Source organism: Numenius arquata, chromosome 16 (genome assembly GCF_964106895.1).
Source record: "Numenius arquata chromosome 16, bNumArq3.hap1.1, whole genome shotgun sequence".
In the NCBI taxonomy this organism is placed as follows: Eukaryota; Metazoa; Chordata; class Aves; order Charadriiformes; family Scolopacidae; genus Numenius; species Numenius arquata.
In genome coordinates, this window is record NC_133591.1 from 3,958,524 (window position 1) to 3,977,921 (window position 19,398).

The following is a 19,398-nucleotide window of genomic DNA, read 5'->3' on the forward strand; positions in this document are numbered from 1 at the left end:
CCTTGGAGTGGCCTGTGTGTTTGCTGAGAAATGCAAAGCCACTCTGTTTGACGCAGGTTGCGTTTGGTAGTTTCCCTCACGGCCATATGGATTAGAAGCTTAATAAAACCTGAAGTTCTGTAGAAGTACCGAGGTGGTTGGGCAAAGCCTCTCCTCACCAGGAATGGGAGGATTTTCACTGGTAACTGCTGACTGTGTTTCTAACAGCTGCCTCTGTGTTGTGTCAATAGGTTCTAAAGGCAATTGGCTTGCAGAGAACTGGCAAGCAAGATGAAGCGTATGCTCTGGCACAAGAAGTAGCAGCGCTTGAACCCACAGATGATAATTCCTTGCAAGCACTAACTATTCTCTACCGGGAAATGCATAGACGTAAGCTTTTTCCTTTGCCTCTCTTAAAAATCATAATTCTTTATGTTCTTCCAGAACTATAAGTGACCCACACACACACAGTTTTATGGGAAACATGTGAAGTCCAGGGTTCATGTATAGGTGTGTTATTAAGAGAGTCAGAGAATGTAAATGACACCTGTTGTAAATGCTGCTGAGACTTTAGTGATCACCATGAACCAAAGAACCTTGTTCAGGCTTCTCTCATTGACATTGTGTGCACAGTTCCTTAACCATAGAATGTTTTAGGTTGGAAGGGACCTTAAAGATCATCTAGATCCAGCCCCCCTGCCATGGCGGGGTGTGAGTTGCAAGCTAATTATCATCCATCACGATCACTTATTTCTTAATGAAAGCTACTGGAATTTGCTGTCAGTAGAGATGACAAATCACGTGGTCTGTTGTTTGGAGTGTGCTTAGTGCTGTGAGGTGGTAGTGGAGGGGTTCAGGCCCCAAGAAGTGTGTGACAAACAGAAGGGAAATCCTGGGCTCTCAATTTGAACACATTGGCTTTTTCAGTGCAGTTCCTTGTAGCAATAAAGTATTTTAAAAATACTGAATGTGAATGTTTGAGTGCTGGAGTAAAATTGCATGTGCTTTTCTGAAAGATGCCAGACTGCATATAGTGCTTATCTACAGCTCTAAACAGTTGTTGTTTCTGGCAGCTTCTTGTGGTTCTTGGTGGTGGTAGCAGCGTTTACTGTTGAATTGCTGGAGCTACGACAGTGGGGTGAAACAATTTTTGTAGGACTAGGTATTTGGTATCAATCCTCAATATAGCAATTGCATGGGCTCTCCCAGTTTCTTTCTTTCTCTGTGGGTATATATATGTGGAGTTAAAGTGTCATTTCTGACATAATATGAAATTTTTTGTGTGTATGCGTGACTTCAACATACACAAACCCCTGAAAATGCAAAAAGCCTCTCTGTGATTCTAAACAACTTGCATAAGCGTTATGCTCAGGTCTCTAACTTCTAGGTTTATAACTCAGAAAGGAAATAGTGGGTGTTAGGCACTTCCACTTTTGGTCCTGCAAGAAAAATATAGTTAGATGTCTTATGTATGTGTGTCAAGGATATGGAAATTATGTAAAAGGTTACATTTAGTTTTCTAATACTACACTGAGATGTGATTTTATGTGTAAGGCAAAAAAAATCTGGAAGGGTGAAAATGTAGGAAAGTTTTCCATATTATAATGTAAGTATGTAGTCATTATAGACTGATTATTAAAAAGTATAATGTGAATTATTTTACTTGTTAAGAGCACTACAATAGGCAATTGGGAAATAACAGGATATGACTAACAGAAGTAAGCCTGCGATAGGAGTAACTAATTTGATACTAAGCTCTGAAATGTTCTGCGTTTTGATACATAATTAATGTGTAGCAGTCATTGTGCCAGGAGTAGAAATCTTCATTCAGCTTAATGTTCCAAAATGGACAAACTTTCTTGAGAAAAAAACATAAGTGCTTCTGAGCAGTTCAGTTGTTGCTCTTAACTCTATTTTGAGGTTGGTTTGTTTGGTTTTTTTAAGCACTTTCCTCTTTTGACTACTGTTTATAGTGCTTGGGGTCTTGGGGGAGGGAGTACCGTTTCTGTGGTTGATGAGTATAATTAGATTACTGTTCAGAGTATCACTGATGTTATCTTTAGGTAGCTGTGCTTTAAAATTATTCCCAAATTTGTCTTAACTCAAGCATCTTGTTTTGGTTTAGCGGAACTGGTAACTAAACTTTATGAGGCAGCTGTAAAGAAGGTTCCCAACAGTGAGGAGTATCACTCTCATCTCTTCATGGCCTATGCCAGGGTTGGAGAATACAAGAAGATGCAACAGGTACAATCAACAATTTGTGTTCTGGTCATTTGAAGATGTCTTTTTCTGTATATCTTACTGTTAATGCCTTTTCATATCATAAGTAACCTTCCAGAAAGCTCAGCTGGGTTAATGCAGAAGTTGTACTCTGTTAGTTTTTACAGAAAGGCTTAAAAGACCATAATTTAGGGGATGGGTTATCTGAATACAAATGTTTTCTTTTCCTTACGTGGGATAGGACAGCTGTGCCTTCTGTATGTCTATCTGATCTGATAGAATATGTTGGTTATTTTAGGAGATTTTTATCAATCTGTCGTGAAGCGTACAGTGGTTACGAATGAGGAATTCTGGAATAGATAGAAAAAGATTTAGCAAGATCTTCTGATCCATGTTTTCAGACTTGATTTACTCCTCAGTTTGCTGTTATCTTTGCCCGTGTTCTTACCTGTGGAATCTAATGTGTAACTAAGTTTGCATTGGTTGTAATTCAGTAAAGAAAAACTAAAAAGCACTTCCTTTAAGTACATGGTACTCCTCTGTTGGCAGAACAGTGTCATGCTGGTTAGTTTTGTTTTCATCCCTTCCAAATTAGGTGCCTGGAGAATGCCTATAAATGGAAGATTTTTTTCAAAGCATGCGCACTCTCTCTTCTGTACAAAAAAGCAGAGCCAAGTATATGAGTCCTAAACTCCCTCTCGTTCCCACTGTGTTAAGGTGACTTGAATTTTTGTACAAGTTTGGTTTAAATAACTAAAAGAATATATTGAGCAGAAGTGTTATCCTCTGTTGTAGACCAACTTGTATGCTGTTTGAGTTCAAGCTGTAGCTAGGGGCAAAGTTATTAATGTACATGAAATTACAAGCCTCACGACTACCTAAACTTCAGAGACATGACTGTATGCTAATTGTACTCCACTCTGCAACCACAAGTGGAAAAAATGCCAGTGTTGTAGAGATAACAATATTTAACATCTATGTTTAAGATGTCATACAAACAGGTATCTAAATTAAGTTATCCAGACATTGGCAGAGTGTAGGATATTCCAGATCACCCTGTGCCTTCAACCTAAGGACTTAAAGATGCAAAGAGTGTGTGGATGCTGACTGGGTGGAGAGTGAAAGTAAACCTCAGCGTCCTGTGTTCTGGGATATTTCAGCTGAAAGTACTGGAAAATGCAGACTGGGGCTGCAGTCAGAAATTGGCACGAAAGTCCATCTGTGGTAGAAGACTATCCTGAAATGAATTACAGATTTTGTAGGGGTAGAAGTGTTTTTTATGTACAGACACTGGAAATTTGCGAGAGAAATGTGTGAATAACGGTTTCTATGTCAGGCTAGAGAATCTGGAATACTTTGGCTCTGCTTTGATCCAGCCAAACTTTCAGCTCGACCTTTGCTTAACCACTGCTTTTCATGTATAGGTGACCTCATGTTTTGGGTATTTGAGTGTGTGTGTGTATGTATGAAATGAGTGTTGAAGGGCAGTTGCTTACATGAAGGAGGTATGTGCTTTGGTGTGCTTTTTAGCACTTACTGAGTGTACCAGTGAAAATCAGCAGAGGAAATATCCCCCTCACTCCTAAAGAAAAGTCTTCTGCTTCCTCATGTAGTTACCGCTTCTAATTAAAGCTGTCATCTGTTTAGGCAATCATACGTGCACATGCTCATTGCCGTTCCTTGTCAGACCTACACAAAGTACTTCATCTTTGAAACGTGTTCACCCTCTGTTTTCTTCTTTAGCGATATGTGTGTTAGGGTGGAAGAGCTCCTGGGTTGATAAAAGTCTTCCCATCTGGTTGCTAATTCTGTGTTCTCTGCTGCCATCGTCACTGCTTTGCAGGAATGATAAAACTTCGTCTTATATTTTTCAGGCTGGAATGGCACTTTATAAGATTGTACCCAAAAATCCTTACTATTTTTGGTCTGTGATGAGCCTGATTATGCAGGTGTGTACAGTGTTGCAAATTAGTTTGATTTTTTTTGCTGTTGGTATAGTGCAAATACAGAAATGTTCTGAGTGAAAATATTGGAGATTATTTTAAGTAAAATGTGTGTTTGAACTATTTCTTGTGTGAGACTGGGAGAAGGGCTGAGCTCTCCTTAAGCAGCATTACTGCTGTGGTTCAAAATGAATGCTGTAGCGTTTTTGTAACGCAACTTAACTCGTCTGCCTTACCATGTTTATACAACTTCAATTATTCTCTTATCTGAACTCATACCCTACTGTCTTTAGTTAGAGAGCTAATGAATAAATCCTCAAACATCTGCAGCTCCTTAGGCAGAACTGCTCCTCTCTGTAACTAGGTTATAAGGGCTCTAGGAGGAGATAAATGAGAGCTCTGGACTTAGCATGTCTTTAAGGCTGCAGAAGGTCTGCCGGAATAGCCAGCAGATCATCTGTGCTGCTGGTAGTTGAGGCAGCAGATTCAGGTACTGACCAAACAATCTGACAGTGTTGGCCAAGCAAAAAAAAAAAAAATAAGCATGGAGTCATTAATCACGTTCTCTAAAATAGTGTGCCATGGAGAACACAAATGTGGTCTTGCCACATGTTGTTTGCTGTGGGTATTGTGTGCTTAAATGTACGAGTTGAGCTTTTCAGTGCATCACTGGTTTTATTACTGCCTTTTCACGGCACGGTTGCTCTCTGCACGTGGCAGATGGCAGCTCTGATTGTGTGGTTTCGGTGGTGGGGAGGGGGGTGAATTGAAGCACCTGGTTGTTTTTTTTTTTTGTTTCTTCTTCTAATGGGAAAAAAGCAGTGGGTGGGACAACACAAGAAGTTGATGAGCTGTTACGACCATTTTTCTCTTCCTCAGTCTATTTCAGCACAGGATGAAAACCTCTCAAAGACGATGTTTTTGCCCCTAGCTGAGAGAATGGTGGAAAAAATGGTGAAAGAGGATAAGATTGAAGCTGAGGCTGAAGTAAGACTTGCAGATACTTTCAGTTTGGTTTGAACATTATTGAGATGAGAATACACTATTAAAGGAAGTTGATTATTTTAACAGTTTTCCAAGATAATAATCAGTGGTGTTCTGGAAGTAAATGTGAATGTCGCGGGACGGAAGGGAAACCAAGAGCAGAGGGTTGAGTGGGATTTGGAAGAGTGCGGCCAAGGAAATTTTTTGGTTGACTGATGAAGTACTTGGTTTTGCTCCCTGGGAGGCCCCAAGAGAAACTTCAGTCCTGAGAATGGAAAAAAGACCTAAATTCCTGAATGCTCCACCCTCTGGAACGCTAAAGATAGCTTTGCAGTCCTGGCTATCTGCTATTTCCAATGACAGTAACACAAGCCGCTTTATTTCTTGGCACACCTCAATATTGTTTTACTAGCACATTTCATGGCAATCTAATCTTTCTTTTAAGGTTGAACTGTACTACATGATTCTGGAACGTTTGGAGAAGTATAAGGAAGCCTTGGATGTCGTGAGAGGAAAACTAGGAGGTAACTTATTCTGTCAGTTAATAATCCCAGTTGTGTGGAGGAACAGGAGTTCTCTTGCTTCAGACTTGTCCACTGGTTACAAATAAAAAAAGGTGTGTCTTGTGCAAGCTGGTTTTACCCAGCTGTTTATGGTGGCTGAGTGTTATTCAGTGATGAGCTTTGCAGCAGTATGCCTAGCGGTAGTAAATTGATAGCATGTTAGTTTGTCATAGCTGCCATCTTAAAACAACAACAAAAAGACAAAAGAAAAAGAAAAGTTCCTAGTATCCTACATTTTTGTGGACTTTTTTCTAGTGATTAAAACACACTTGCAGTTTTAAGGAATTGGGATATGAAGGTTTCCATAGCAAATCTGTCCTTTCTATCCTTCAAGGATCTCTCTTCTGTTCTCTTACCATTTTGCATCTCTGGCTATAATAAGAAGCTTTGTGCAGGAAGTGGAGAAGGAAATGCATTGATTAAATAAATTTGCCCTTCTGTTTTTAATTTAGAGAAGCTGACAAGCGAGCTCCAAAGCCGTGAGAACAAGTGTATGGCGATGTACAAGAAGCTGTGTAGGTGGCCAGAGTGCAACGCACTGTCGAGAAGGCTGCTGCTGAAAAAGTGAGATGATATTTCTGCAGTCCTACTAAAAAAACTAGAAGAAAGATTCTGGGCTGGTTGTGAATTACCTTGTTTGGTGGCTTTTGTAAATGATGGTTAAAATAGTAGAACATCAGAGGATCTCAAAGCATTTCCAAATGCTTACGCCCCAAAGCCTGAGCGCCCTAAAATGCATTTACATTTAATTTTCTGGAACTTAATTTCTCTCACTTGGCCAGACTTCATACTGGGAAATACATGTAATGCTTCGAACAGATGCGTCAGGAGAGAGCATACAGTACCATCAAATCTGTCTCTTGGAACTGTAAGAGAGATTTGTCTGCTTTTTGTATTTAGCTGTGCCCTAATCTTAAGTGTGAGTTAAATACAAAGGTTTGAAGATTAGGAGGTTCTGTCTGCATCCACTGTCCACAGGGACAGAAAAATGCTGCTTCTCTAAAGAAGTTGTTCATGATATTTTATGCCTTTGTATTTGGCATCTCCTTTTCTATACTCTTAAATTGCTCTGAACACGGGTAGGAGAAACTTCTGCCTTAGAGTTTTGTGGGGATACTCATGAGCTCTGATTGGAATGCAAATGTTAAGAGGAGAATTTGTAGCTTGCCTTAATTCTTTATTGAGATTACTTCCTTTAATCCACTTCAAGAAGTTCAGGATGATAGCATTCTTAAGATGTGAGACCTTTTCAAGGAAAAATGATTCTTATTACAGTTGTTTTTTTCTGTAATATGAATATGTGCTATTCCTTAAATTCAACTTTTGCAAGGAATGCAGTTTTAGAAGTGAGTTACTGTTTTGGCAATTCCCTAAACTTTTTTCTTTGCCTGATTTTTGTTTCAGCTCAGATGATTGGCAGTTTTATATAACTTACTTTGATTCAGTGTTTCAACTCATTGATGAATCCTGGACACCTCCACCAGACGAAGAGCAGTAAGTGAACAGTTTTGCCAAGCATTTGGTTTTCCTTTGTGCTGCAGCAAACTGTTTGCATTCATATATTCAGTACGGTGCTGTCTGTATCAGACCCCAAATGGTGTTTTCTCCCTACTTTGCTTTGGAGATTGGCAATAGTTTATTGGAAACAGCTGTATAAATAGTGGTTTGTACACTGTAGAACTCTTCCGGTTCGTATTTTTCATGGTGATTGAGTTAGAGAATCCATCATGCCAGATTTCCTTAAGAGTATCCTGGGGATATGGTGAGCATGTGTTATCAATGCCCCAGCAATGAGAAAAATCAAAGAACCTTTTGTCTCTTTAATTGCACAGCTCTTTGGAAGGAGAGGTACACTATTCTATAGAGCAAGCTGTGAAGTTTATAGAAGAGAGGATAACAGAAGAATCTAAGAACGCTCGGCCACTTCGGGGACCATATTTAGCTAAACTGGAACTGATTAGACGTTTGAGATACAGAGGTTGTAATGATGAATATAAACTAGGTAAGAGCCACTAACTGCATAATAAATTAATCCTTTAGAGAAAACGCAAATTTGGAACAAGCTCTTTGCTAAATCAGCGTTAAATACAATGGCTGTTAACGAAATGTATGTGCTGTTGTCCGTATGTAAAGCCTTTTGAAAGCGTTAGAAGATGAGCCTTGAAGAAAGGCAGGTATATCCAGACTGCTCCAGAGCTTGTAAAAGCAAGCATGGAAACTTTCAGAAGGACCTATGGGATCTAGGAGCATATGGTTGCTGATGTTGTAATGAAAAATGCATTCTTTATGCACTGCTTTTGTAGCAAGTCCTGCTGTTATGCTGTAATCTCTGGGTGGTTTTTCATTTAAGGTTTTTGGCAGTAGTATCAGGTTTTGCTTTTTAAAAACTTGCATTTAAAAATCGCGTTTAGGGAATCGGTGAAGGAAAGAATGTGATTAGAGCAACATCTGTGCTACTTACTTTTGTATTTCCATCCAAAAATAAGTTAGTTAGATAAGCGGAGGGCTGTGTACGCATGCCGGTTATGCTGAGCTTTTATCTGCCAAAGTAGCTTGAATGAAGCTCTTGGGGTTTTTTTTGTTTTTTTTTTTTCAATGTGTCCTTGGTTACCAAAGACATTGAGCCTCTGTTAAAATCTGCAGTAGTGCAGCTATCTGTTTTTATAAATCACTGTGTAATCTTAAAAGGGGGCAGGGTGGTCTGTGAAAGCCTTAACAAAGATTTCTCATAGTGATTTTACAGATTCAACTTTTAACGGAGCATATTAAAAAAATGAGCTGGCCTTTCTCCTAGGTGATCCAGAAGAACTAATGTTCCAATACTTCAAAAAATTTGGGGACAAACCCTGCTGTTTTACTGATCTCAAAGTATTTGTGGATCTCCTCCCATCCAGCCAATACGCAAAGGTAAGGAAAGATAAAGAAGTGGTGGCAGAAACTGCAGCGCTTGTTTGCACTCTGGTCCCTTCATCTTAAAATGCCTGTGGAACGTATTAAAAGACTGGAAACATCAAATTTTTACCTTCTGTTTGAAATTCAGAAAACTCTTTGCACTGCAGAAAATATAATGAATGTCTGAATACGCTGAGCAATTTCATTCAGAGGATTTTTGCTGGAGACTAAAACCAGTTTGATCCTGCAAATTCTCAGGCCCAGCTGTAGTATTCGTTTAGCTTTTTTTATTACCGTTTCAAGGTGTCAGGATGCTTTTGACAGTCTTGGCTGAATTCTTATATCAGAAATGAAAAGCTCATAATGCTGGTGAAAATTAGAAGTTACGAGTTCATATCCTGTAATGAAAAGTTCCCTAGGAATTGTAGTTCAGTTGATAAGCTACCTGATTAGCTCGTTTTTAAATGAGTAATCTCTCATCACTTTTGTTTATACATCACAGCTTAAAAAATGAAGTAATGTGAAAACAGGAAAGACAAACTTTTTTGTCTGTTCATTTGCAGCTCTCATTGCTGTGTACTGTAACTTGTATTTTACAAGGACATCCTCCTCTTTCCCTTCCTACTCATCACTTGTTTTTCCCATTAACGTTCTATGTTTAATGGGGAAAATCTCCCTCATCCAATGCAGGTAGGGTGTCACATAGATGCTTTGCTTGGCTTTACTGCAGTACTAGAGAATGGACACATAGATACTGATCAAGGGGTGACCAAGAGACCTATGGCAACTTTTCCAGAATCCTCTTTCTGAAACAGGCTCTTTTTAACTGAAAAGACTATTTGTGCAGAGTCATGAGCGGCTCGTTGAATGACTTCAGCAGCTGAGAATCCTGTCACTCACCCCATTGTTTTTCTAAGCCATTGTGTAAAATTATCAGAGCTGGGGAGGGCTAGACAGAGAATCCTGGATCAGCAAAAGGCTGTTGATAAAATGTTTGTAAACAAAGTGTAGATAGTGGTGGTGTTTTGTTAGTTTATTAAAATATTTTTTGACTTATAATGCAAGCTATTCCCACAGCATCTCTAGTAAGGAGAATGATGGCCCTGGCATGTATGGGTTGCTGCTGATGTTCTATGTTAAAAGGTGTTACTCCACTGGCAAGAGATGTGGTCAGTAGGATATTTAACTCATAGTTCTGAAAATAGTGATACCATTGCAAGGTAACACTGAAGCCCTGAGCAGGTTTAATCCTGACTTCCTAGGAAACAAATTCTAAACCTGGAGCGGTGGAAACAGTATTTAAAAATAATAGTTTAGGCTACAGTTTTGTCACAGTGCTTGTAAAACCATGACTTTGAATAAATTCTCTAAAATTTTCCGATCTGCTGCTGATCTAGTGAGTATATCCCCTTGTGTTATACTGAAATACTAGAAGGTTTTGCCAGTGTTTGGCTGTCTCCTGGCTGTCATGTCTCTGAAGCATCCATCTGCAGCAGTTTAACTCGGTCAAGGAGACGTGGAGCTGAGGAGGGTTAGTGGTGCTGAAGTGCTGATGAGTTTTTGAAATCTGAAATTTTAAATTACTTAAAATATTTATAGATTGTCTTAGATTTATTCTTGTTTCACAGCAAAAGATGCTGAAGGTTGCTGTATCCTAGGTGAAGTAGCAGGGTCACACTGAGGCTATTCACAGCTGGGGGGGCTTTTTTCTTTTTTTTTTTAATTTTAAGAATTCTTAAGTGTTCCAATTCAGTAGCTGAGAATGTGGCAATCTTGCTAGGCCACTAGACACACAAAATACTCTAGAAATAATCATCGTGACATCAATCTTGAGTTCCTAGAGGCGTAAATTGGAGTATGCAGCCTAGTGATTTGGTTCACCTTGCTCAGCTTGGCAAAATCTCAAGCTGAAAAGATTTGTCAACAGAATTTTCATCAAAGTTCGTGGGGAAACTGGAATTTGTGTGTACGGTGCCACGTGTTCCTCCTATCTAGCTGTCATGCTTTTTTTCCTCAGGTGTGTGTTTGATGCAGTTCTTGTGTTTCAAGACCAAATGTAGTAAAGCTGAATTCATTGGCTTTAACTCAGTTCTAAGTTTGTAAACACTGTTGGATTTTAGGGCAACAAAAAACCCGCTGTCCAGCCCTGACTGCATGTTGTGAGAAGTCTGCTGTCTCCTATTAAGTTTGTAAACAATGAGAGGCTGCTTTTATTACAACTTAATTCAAAATAGAAGTCATTAGTCAAAGATGATGACCTCACTGAGTGCAGCGCATTACTTCAGAGTTAAGAGAAAATGTAATAGCTAGGACAAAACCACTGTTTCCTGGAAGTGTGCTGTGAAGCCTTTCAGTAACTAATTATTTTAATTGTGTATGTTATTACTGTGAGTGTTAACAGGTGCTTGATCTCCCTTGTGTGTGAATGTATTAGAAACTTGCCTGCGATTTTTTTATTTTTTTTTTTCCCTCCATCTGTTTGAGGAAACTTACTGAAAGCTATTGAGTGCAGTCAGAACTGCGTGCTCACCACCTTTCAAAATAAAATAAAAATAAATTGAAACCATCTCTTAAACCGCTGATTTCAGTGTGACATCAGGGTTGATACTGACATTTCCACCTTGCTTTTTTCACTTGATTTGAGGGAGGAAATGATGCTTTCTGTTCCTGCAGTCCCAGATGCCCTGCAGAGCTTAACAACAGTGTTTCTCTTTCAGTTCATCAGTCAATTGCTGGAAGTAATCCCTCTGTCGGCAGCAGCAGAGAATGAAGTCGCGCTGCCAGCTGATATCAAAGCCCTGCAACAGCACTTGTGTGTGGTGCAGCTCTCAAGATTGCTCGGTATCTACCACGCCATGGATAAGAAGGAAAAGCTGACTGTGGCCCAGGAATTGATGTTAAGATACCGGCATGGATTGGAGTTCGGTGAGAAAAATCTTTAAACTAATGTTGCAGTTCATTCTCAGCTTTTTTATGAGCAAAAGTTGTGCTCTTCCATCCCCCTGAAAAAGCTTCCAAATGCTGATGGCATCCATCATGCCACTAAATAATACTTTGCTTTCTCCTTTGTGATTATATCCTTGGGCGTACCTGAATTATTTCTTTCCTTTTAATTTTTTTTTTTCTTTTTTGTATCTTAAAGATAAATGAGATGTTCCTGGGTAGTTCAGATGATACATTTGTATGTTTGCAAAACTGACTGTGCCTTTAAGCAAAGCCAGGCTTTATCACTGGTGTACATAGGACAAATACATGGGCAGGAATTTTAATTTGCAAATATTGCAGTTGCAGGAAAGTCTTTTCGTCTTCCAGCAGATGTCAACATATTAAGGGTCCCAAAGTCCATGTGTGTGATGATCAAATGCAGCATGTATATAGTTGTTTCAGTTTTTAAGGCAACTCTGGATTTTATAAATTAAGCTGTGGTTATCATCTGCCAGAAAGCTGTGTCATTTGATCATGCTGACAATGGGAGAAGCAGCTGACAGCACTGTAGTAATTCAAGGGTAACTCTTTTTTTTTTTTTTTTTCTTTCTATTTTAGGGAAATCTTGTTTGAAAACTGAATTGCAGTTTTCAGATTATTACTGCCTGCTTGCAGTTCACCTGCTGCTCGATCTGTGGCTAGAAGGTATGTTCTTAAAATTGTGTTTTCCTTAATACCACCCTGGATGGTTGTGATAGGGAAACTCTGTCCCCTGTGTCCAGCGTGTACCTGGCATGGCTTGTTAGGCCCACAGCTTTCTGGTTCTTTTTCTCAGTATGAGGCATTTCAGGAGTCTCTCTGTTCAGTTGGTGTTTGATCTGAATCTCGGTGACCTCTAAAGGGATTTAATTTTTCTGATTAATTCCTGTAATTCCGGCAGAGCTTTGCTAATAACTCTGGCAGCTCAGTGCTGGCTATCTTCAGAAGCTTGTTCCGAGTTCCCCGTGTACATAATGTTTTCTCTCTCTTTGCACAAGTTCTGCTGACAATTCCCTTCTGATATCAGAGGTGTTTTGAGAGTATTTCTTTCCCTCCCTGACATACTTTGTCTTTTGGATCCCCTGCTTCTAGACCTGCTGAGACCTGTTGCCCTCTACAGGGGCATTCCTGTACTCCACATCTGCTCTGCCTGTTAGTCTCCTAATCCCACACAGTCTGCCTGCGGTGGTGGCTGTCCTTGGGCACTGTTTATATTCCTGCCCTTCAGCGTAGCCGTCGTTATGCTTTTGTCCTTCCCAAGGAAGATTTAGTCTTTAACCTGAGTAAATCCATCATCAGGTTGCTGGCAGGTCACTGATGGAACGTGGGCTCTTGAATTCCTCACTCTGTGCTGCTCTCTCGCATAACACTTGGGAGTGCGCTGTACGTATGAGCTAGAAATCCTGAACAGTCCAGAATTTACCAGGGAAGGTCACTTCTGCTGTGGGCCCGTGTGTGAGCACTTTTTTGGTGTGAATTATTTGGAATTAAGGTAGAGGAATAATTCCTCACTTTCCCTCAGAGGGCAGGTGTAATGCCGGGGTGGGTGTTCTGTTTTAAGGGCAGCAGCGTGGCTGATGAATGCCATCTGCATGTTTAAATTCACGGCAGCGGTTTGAGAGGTGTGTAACCTGAGGAAGGAAGCTTCAATGCCAAAGTGAACTGTGCTGTCGGTGTTCAGTGCCCCTCTCTCTGATCACGCCTGTCTGGGTGTTTTGTCTTTGTCACCAGGTGAAGAGGCAGCTGTGTGGCAGTGCCTAACTCTCTTAGAAGAAGGGTTATCTCATAGTCCTTCTAATGCTCAGTTTAAATTGCTGCTCATTCGAATCTACTGCAGGCTTGGTGCATTTGAACCTGTTGCAGAGCTCTACTCCAGCCTCGATGCAAAACACATACAGCACGACACCATCGGGTGGGTAGTATATACTGAGAATAATTGGTGATGGTGACCCTCCGGTAACCGGTCCTGAGATCTTCAGTTTCCTTTGCTATTGAAAGTTAGAAGATTGTCATATTTTCATACGATGCTGTGTAATAGTGTTCTGGAATTATGAGACACATCTACTGAATTATACTCCCCTGTTCATGGAGTATCTTTCCTGTGTGATTTTTATCATTTTTGGATTTTCGGAGTATTATCTAAAGGGAATCAAAGTAATTTGTGAAATGTAGATCTTGATAGCAGTCATAGCTTGGTGTTCTGGCTTATGTCATCTCAGCAAAACTTGGGAGCGTTAGTCAAAACAGGCCGCAAGGCCATGCTCTGGTCAGCGTGTTTGTGGGTGTCTAGGTAAAGCTGTTGCACAGTTAGCAAGAAAGGTGGAGGAACTCCAATCCCCCACATACTGGTTTTTAAAAAATTAAGAATTCCTTTCACTTACTGTTAAAAGCTTAAATTTTAATACGTATGTTGTGATTGCAGTCTGTTAAATCTCCAGACTTGTCACTAAAGCTGGACTGTGCTGCAGTTGGCAGTTCAGAGCTGTGTTTGAGAGTGGTGTTTCCCTGGGGTTGTGCGCTGATGTTTGACTTGTGCTGTGTTGTGTTGCAGTTACCTTCTGACGCGCTATGCGGAGTCGCTGGGCCATTACACTGCTGCATCCCAATCCTGCAATTTTGCACTCAGGTTTTTCCACTCCAACCAGAAAGATGTAAGTTGAAAGAAACCTCTGTGTCATGTAACAGAGCAGTTATGTCAAGATGCCTTACAGAAATCTGTGCCCTGTGTAAGGGCTTACAGAAATGTAGGGGTTGATAACAAAGAGGAATAATATGTGCAACTTTGTGTTTATAGTAAAGGTTACCTCAATCTGTGTTTTCAAGGATTTGTAACTTGCTGTTACATGAGGTTTTGCTTTAGCTTTCTATTTACAAAAGCCAGTTTTAATACACCTCAAAACCAGGTATGATTACTTTTAAATAAATGGATTGTAATGTTATGCAAGAATTTAAATGAAATACCATGTGGCAAATAAGTCCTGGTGTCATAAAACTTCTAGCGTTTTGGTAAGTCAAATGGATGGTGGGTCAAGGTGGTAATGGTAAACTCGTGAATCATTGATGACAGTCACTGAAGCAGCATGTTTTAGTGATGGCTGTGCTGGGTTATGCAGAGATGGTGGGGAATGCACATCCCTTTAAAAGAAAGAGAAGTGCAAGGAATGAGGTGGGAGGATTTTGGAGGGGAAAAACTGACTCTTGAAGTCTCAGCTTCACTGAAGGCAGAGCAGAGCCCATGATTAACTGCATTATTTTGAAGTGATAGGATCAAATTGCAAAACCTGGTCTTGTGCTAGTGGGAACTACCGGCTTTATTACGTTCACCCCAAAAAGCGGTGTGAATGAAAAGAAAGTTGTCTTGAATGAGAACCTTGGGACTGGAATGGAGGAGATTGGAGGAATTCAGCTACTCTTCCCTCACTAAGAGATCAGGTGCTTCCTAAAATGCATGCCATGCCATGCCCTACGCGTCTGGCATGCTTGTAGCTTGCTGGTTAGTAAACGCACTTGTCAATAACCTTACTTGGAAACTACACTCTGATGTACATTCTGATACGTTCATAGGGAAAATATTAATTCTGTTTCAGAATTCCCATGTAATACATGAAAAATGGGTAGTTAGGAGGATGGTGGAACAACATATTCTTGAAGTCCTGGTGGAAATAAATTGGGCAAATAGGAACAGAAATAGTCCAGAATTGTGGTATGGAAGTATATGCATGTCAGAAGGCAGTGCTATTCTCAGTAGTGGGAATATATCCTGTATATTTGTATTTTACAGTTTGATCACTCTTGAGAGGTAGGTGAAGAAAACTGTTTTTACTTCATAAGAAACAAAGGTGCGATCCAATTGTAACGCTTCCAGTCAGCCACTGGCTAAGATGGCTCCAAAGGCTCACGCAACTTGCTTTCCCACCATCCCAGAAACAGATAAAAACTGAAGACTTATCTGTAATGAATACTGAAGATGCTCGCACAGTAATCCCTCAGAAGACTACCCTTGCTCTGTTGGCAGCCCAGGTTATTCCTGTGTACAGGATACCAGTTGCCATTTACCTGTGCCTGGAAGGTAGATGCTGAGTTGCTGTGACCTGTGTCTGACACAGAAATTTCACTGGAGGGAGTGGGTGGTACAGAGGAGCACGTAGATTGTACAATGGGAGCTTGCTCTCATCTGCTTCCCTCACTTGCTCATTGTTTAAGCACTGATTCTGCTTGCTAAGAGTCTTTGGGTTCCTGCGTGCAATGTGTTGTGCTGCAGTGAAGACCTGGACCCAGACAGCTTTCTCCTACATGACTGTTGTTGGTAGTGGTGGCTTTTTTCCCTTTTTTTTTTTTTTTTTTTCAAATGAGGAGTAATTTGTTCAGTCTTGTTTAAAAGTCACTCTGTGGATGTTAATGAAAAGCATACCTGAAACCAACTGTCTGAATAAAACACATGACTGCTGGGTGCCAGGTGAAAAAGGTAAACCGAAAAAACTATTGGCTGTCATTTGTCTGCTTGGGAACACTGCATGGTAAAGCATCAAGAAATCATCTTTGCCTGAAAAACAATCTGAAGTGACTTCCAGTGTGGTTACCTTGGAAGAAGGTTAGTCTTTGGCATGAATGCTAAAGGTGCTTGCACCAGAGAAGAGCTGACTGTCTCCAGTAGCTCAACATCTGTATGCAGATGAAGACAGCCACGTTTCAAGTGTCATTTCCAGGAAAATGCTACTCAACTTGTGTTCCAGAAATCCAGAAAAGGCAGTGCCTGAATGGTTCGATCTTCCTCACTACCACACCTTAAAAGGTTGAAATTGCAAGGGAGGCGAAAGTGATGCAATCAGCATTATATAATTCTTCACGCTACAAGATAAGGATGTGACTCTGGAATCCACATGTCTCATCTTGGAGACAGAGTATTGTGACCACAGGACTGTGAGCCAGCCGAATCTCTCGTGTGTTCTGGACACTTCCAGTAATTATCACCTTAAGATCCTTTTAGTTGGAAAATGCATCAAAAGCTGTACTAATTTGCAAATACAAAGTGTGCTTTAAACCAACCATAAGATGGAAATTGCAGGAGGTGAAGGCTCAATTCAGGGTACAGCAGGTTCAGCTGGGATGATGGCATGTCAAGAATGAAGATGAAAAAACAAGATTCCTTACCGTAAGGCATGTCCCAGGTATCACAAGGTCAGAATCTGCTACCAGTTTCTGTGCTGCTGTGGTTCTGCTGGGGTTGCCCCTTCATACTCAGGGTCCTGATATCAGCTTCCCGTTCGAGTCCCATAACAGCATCTGACTGCGATGTTAAAGGAGGACTATCCTTTGAAAAGTTACCCTTTTACATGATTTCGGATACTGCCTGCTCCTCTCTGGGCTGGTGTTTAAGATAGTTGGAATGTCTGGTATAGCATAGAGAACGTGTCCTGCGGCACGCTCTGCAGGGGACTCTGCCTAGAACAGGAAGTGTGGGATGTAAACGAACTGATCTGGCATAAAAATATAGCTACAGATTAAAATCGATTGCTTTGGATAAGTATGATTTTCCTTCTGACTTGCTGAACATAACAGCCCAAAGTGAATCCTGTTTAAGAGTGGGTCCCATGAGTAACAGCCATCTAGGATGCCGTGCAGTCCTGACATAATGTTTCTGCTCTGGGAGAGAATGCCAAGGACAGGGAGGAGAATAGAAGGCAGTATTGCTATATTTGGCCACAACTAAAAAGGCAACTTTATCCTTATCAAGATAGTCCTCCTTTAAATATGCAGAATCACCAGTAATCTCTCTAATTTTCTTGTGTCCGTCCGTCTTTAATTTCTCCAGATACTGCAGGCAAACAGAACACCAACGTATCCTATGGGGATTTAAAAACCACGTCGATGCAGTTGAATTAGCGCCCATAGCGCAATCCCGCAGCCTGACAATGAACTCTGCAAGGCTGTTTATCAGAGGGTATGTTGTTGAATATTTGGCATATTTTTTTCATACAGTGCAAATAACCAAATTTCTTAGGAAAAAAAAAAAAAGACAGAGCTACCTAGAGGACATTGCTTATTTGAAAGGGGGAAAAAATGGTGGCTTTCATCTGTTCGTACTAGCTTCTAGTCTCTCAGAGCCTTCCAGACAGGTTGAGTCTGTTAGTACCATCTAAAGTTCAGTGAACCAGGGACCTTTCTGGTGCCTCTCATCTTCAGTGCATTTCATAATCTTGTTCAGAAGAAAATACTTGATTTGTCAGAATTTCTCACTCGTGGAGTAATTCTGACATAAAAAATACAGCCATCTGTCTTGACTGGGAGCATAAATTATTCACTCTGTCTCTACCGTTAGAAAACTTCATTAAAATACAGTGCTTGTTTGGGGCTCCTTCGTCATGTAAATCTCCTTCTGGAGATTACTTGGACTGATGTAAAATACTAGTTGTGTGCCTTGTAATGCTGCATTTCTTCAGAGGGGAAGCAAACTATCCCGTGGACCCTGACAGTTTCCTTTGGTGTTTAGATTGTATTGTAATGTGTATACACTGCATGGTATTATCTTGTGATGCTGTATTCAAAAAATCTAATAAAAAAAAAGAAATAAAAAAATGTGTGAGTAATTTTTTTAATCTATGTTGTGATAATATGTGGTGCACATCCAAGTCAGTTCCAGAAAATCTGCGATATAGTTATTTTGCCTGAAAGTATTTCTCACAATGAAACAATGATTTGAATAATGCATGTCAGAAACAAAAAAAAAAAAAAAGCCTTCCAAAATCATCTCTCCCTTCCTTTAAGTATTTTTCAGTCTCAGTGGTGACAGCAACGTGATGTTTCTTACTGTTGCTTTGGTTATTAAATCACACTGCCCGGTGGAGCATCTGGGCATTCTCAAATTAAAGTAGCAAAAAAAATTGCTGGGGTGACTTGGACAAGCAAAAGCGTGAGCTTTTCCCAGGGCTTGAGTATCTGCCAGATTCTGTACCTCTGGCCTAATGAAAACCACAGAAAAGCAATTTCGTGACAGTCACCTTGTTAAACTCTTGGTTGTTCTGAATTTATGGAAGTAACTAATGCAGAGATGGTGTGTGTTCTCTTCCAGACCTCAGAATATATCATTCAAGCCTACAAGTACGGTGCATTTGAGAAGATCCCAGAATTCATTGCATTTAGAAATAGGCTGAACTCTTCCCTTCACTTTGCTCAAGTTCGCACAGAACGGATGTTGTTAGACCTCTTACTTGAAGCAAACATGTAAGTACAGCAGTGATAAGTGCAACATCTTGCACGTGAAAAAAAATTGGAGATCTGTGCACAGGCAGAACACGGGTCAAGTGAGACCTTCATGAGTTGCACTTGCAGCTCTTTGGCAAAAACCTGTCAGCTACTTCTCTACTTCTGATTTGCTCTCCCCTTCAGTGTCCGTGTCAGTTCTATGTATGTGTAGTATTTCTGTTTCCGGTGATTGTTTGATTTAACGTTGCTTATTCTTATGTACAGATCAACCAGTTTAGAAGAAAGTATAAAGTCCATGAGTCTGAGTCCAGAGGAGGATGACATTCCATGGAAAGATTTGCGTGACAACAGAGACCTGACAGTTTTGTTTAACTGGGATCCAAAAGACAGGTGGGTAGCAATATCCACAACTGCGGAGTCGTGCCTTTTCCTTACAGCACACGTGGCAAAGAAAATCCTTTCAGTGAAACTGCTGTATTTAAATGTTCTGTAGGCTGGCTAACTGCAAACTTAACAAGCGCCATTCATTGCTTCTAGCAGTGCTGCCTTTTTACGTATTAATAGAGTTTTCTGAGTTTCTGACCACTCCTGCCTCTTCATACAGTATTCAATAACTTTGGGAAGGCTTTTGTACCTGAGTAAAGCTTGCT

General features: G+C 40.4%; 1 protein-coding gene across 1 annotated transcript in view; it reads left to right on the forward strand.

Moving 5' to 3' along the window:
• The window catches only part of NAA25 (N-alpha-acetyltransferase 25, NatB auxiliary subunit), a 29,891-nt gene that overhangs the window by 4,098 nt on the left and 6,395 nt on the right, over positions 1-19,398 (forward strand). The window contains exons 3-17 of the mRNA XM_074159879.1: positions 231-369; positions 2,105-2,223; positions 4,074-4,148; positions 5,022-5,129; positions 5,572-5,650; positions 6,142-6,253; positions 7,094-7,183; positions 7,522-7,691; positions 8,484-8,596; positions 11,299-11,506; positions 12,125-12,211; positions 13,277-13,457; positions 14,097-14,196; positions 18,615-18,766; positions 19,013-19,138. Of these exons, the coding sequence (XP_074015980.1) occupies positions 231-369; positions 2,105-2,223; positions 4,074-4,148; positions 5,022-5,129; positions 5,572-5,650; positions 6,142-6,253; positions 7,094-7,183; positions 7,522-7,691; positions 8,484-8,596; positions 11,299-11,506; positions 12,125-12,211; positions 13,277-13,457; positions 14,097-14,196; positions 18,615-18,766; positions 19,013-19,138 (1,859 nt within the window). The remainder of the gene's footprint in view (positions 1-230; positions 370-2,104; positions 2,224-4,073; positions 4,149-5,021; positions 5,130-5,571; positions 5,651-6,141; positions 6,254-7,093; positions 7,184-7,521; positions 7,692-8,483; positions 8,597-11,298; positions 11,507-12,124; positions 12,212-13,276; positions 13,458-14,096; positions 14,197-18,614; positions 18,767-19,012; positions 19,139-19,398) is intronic.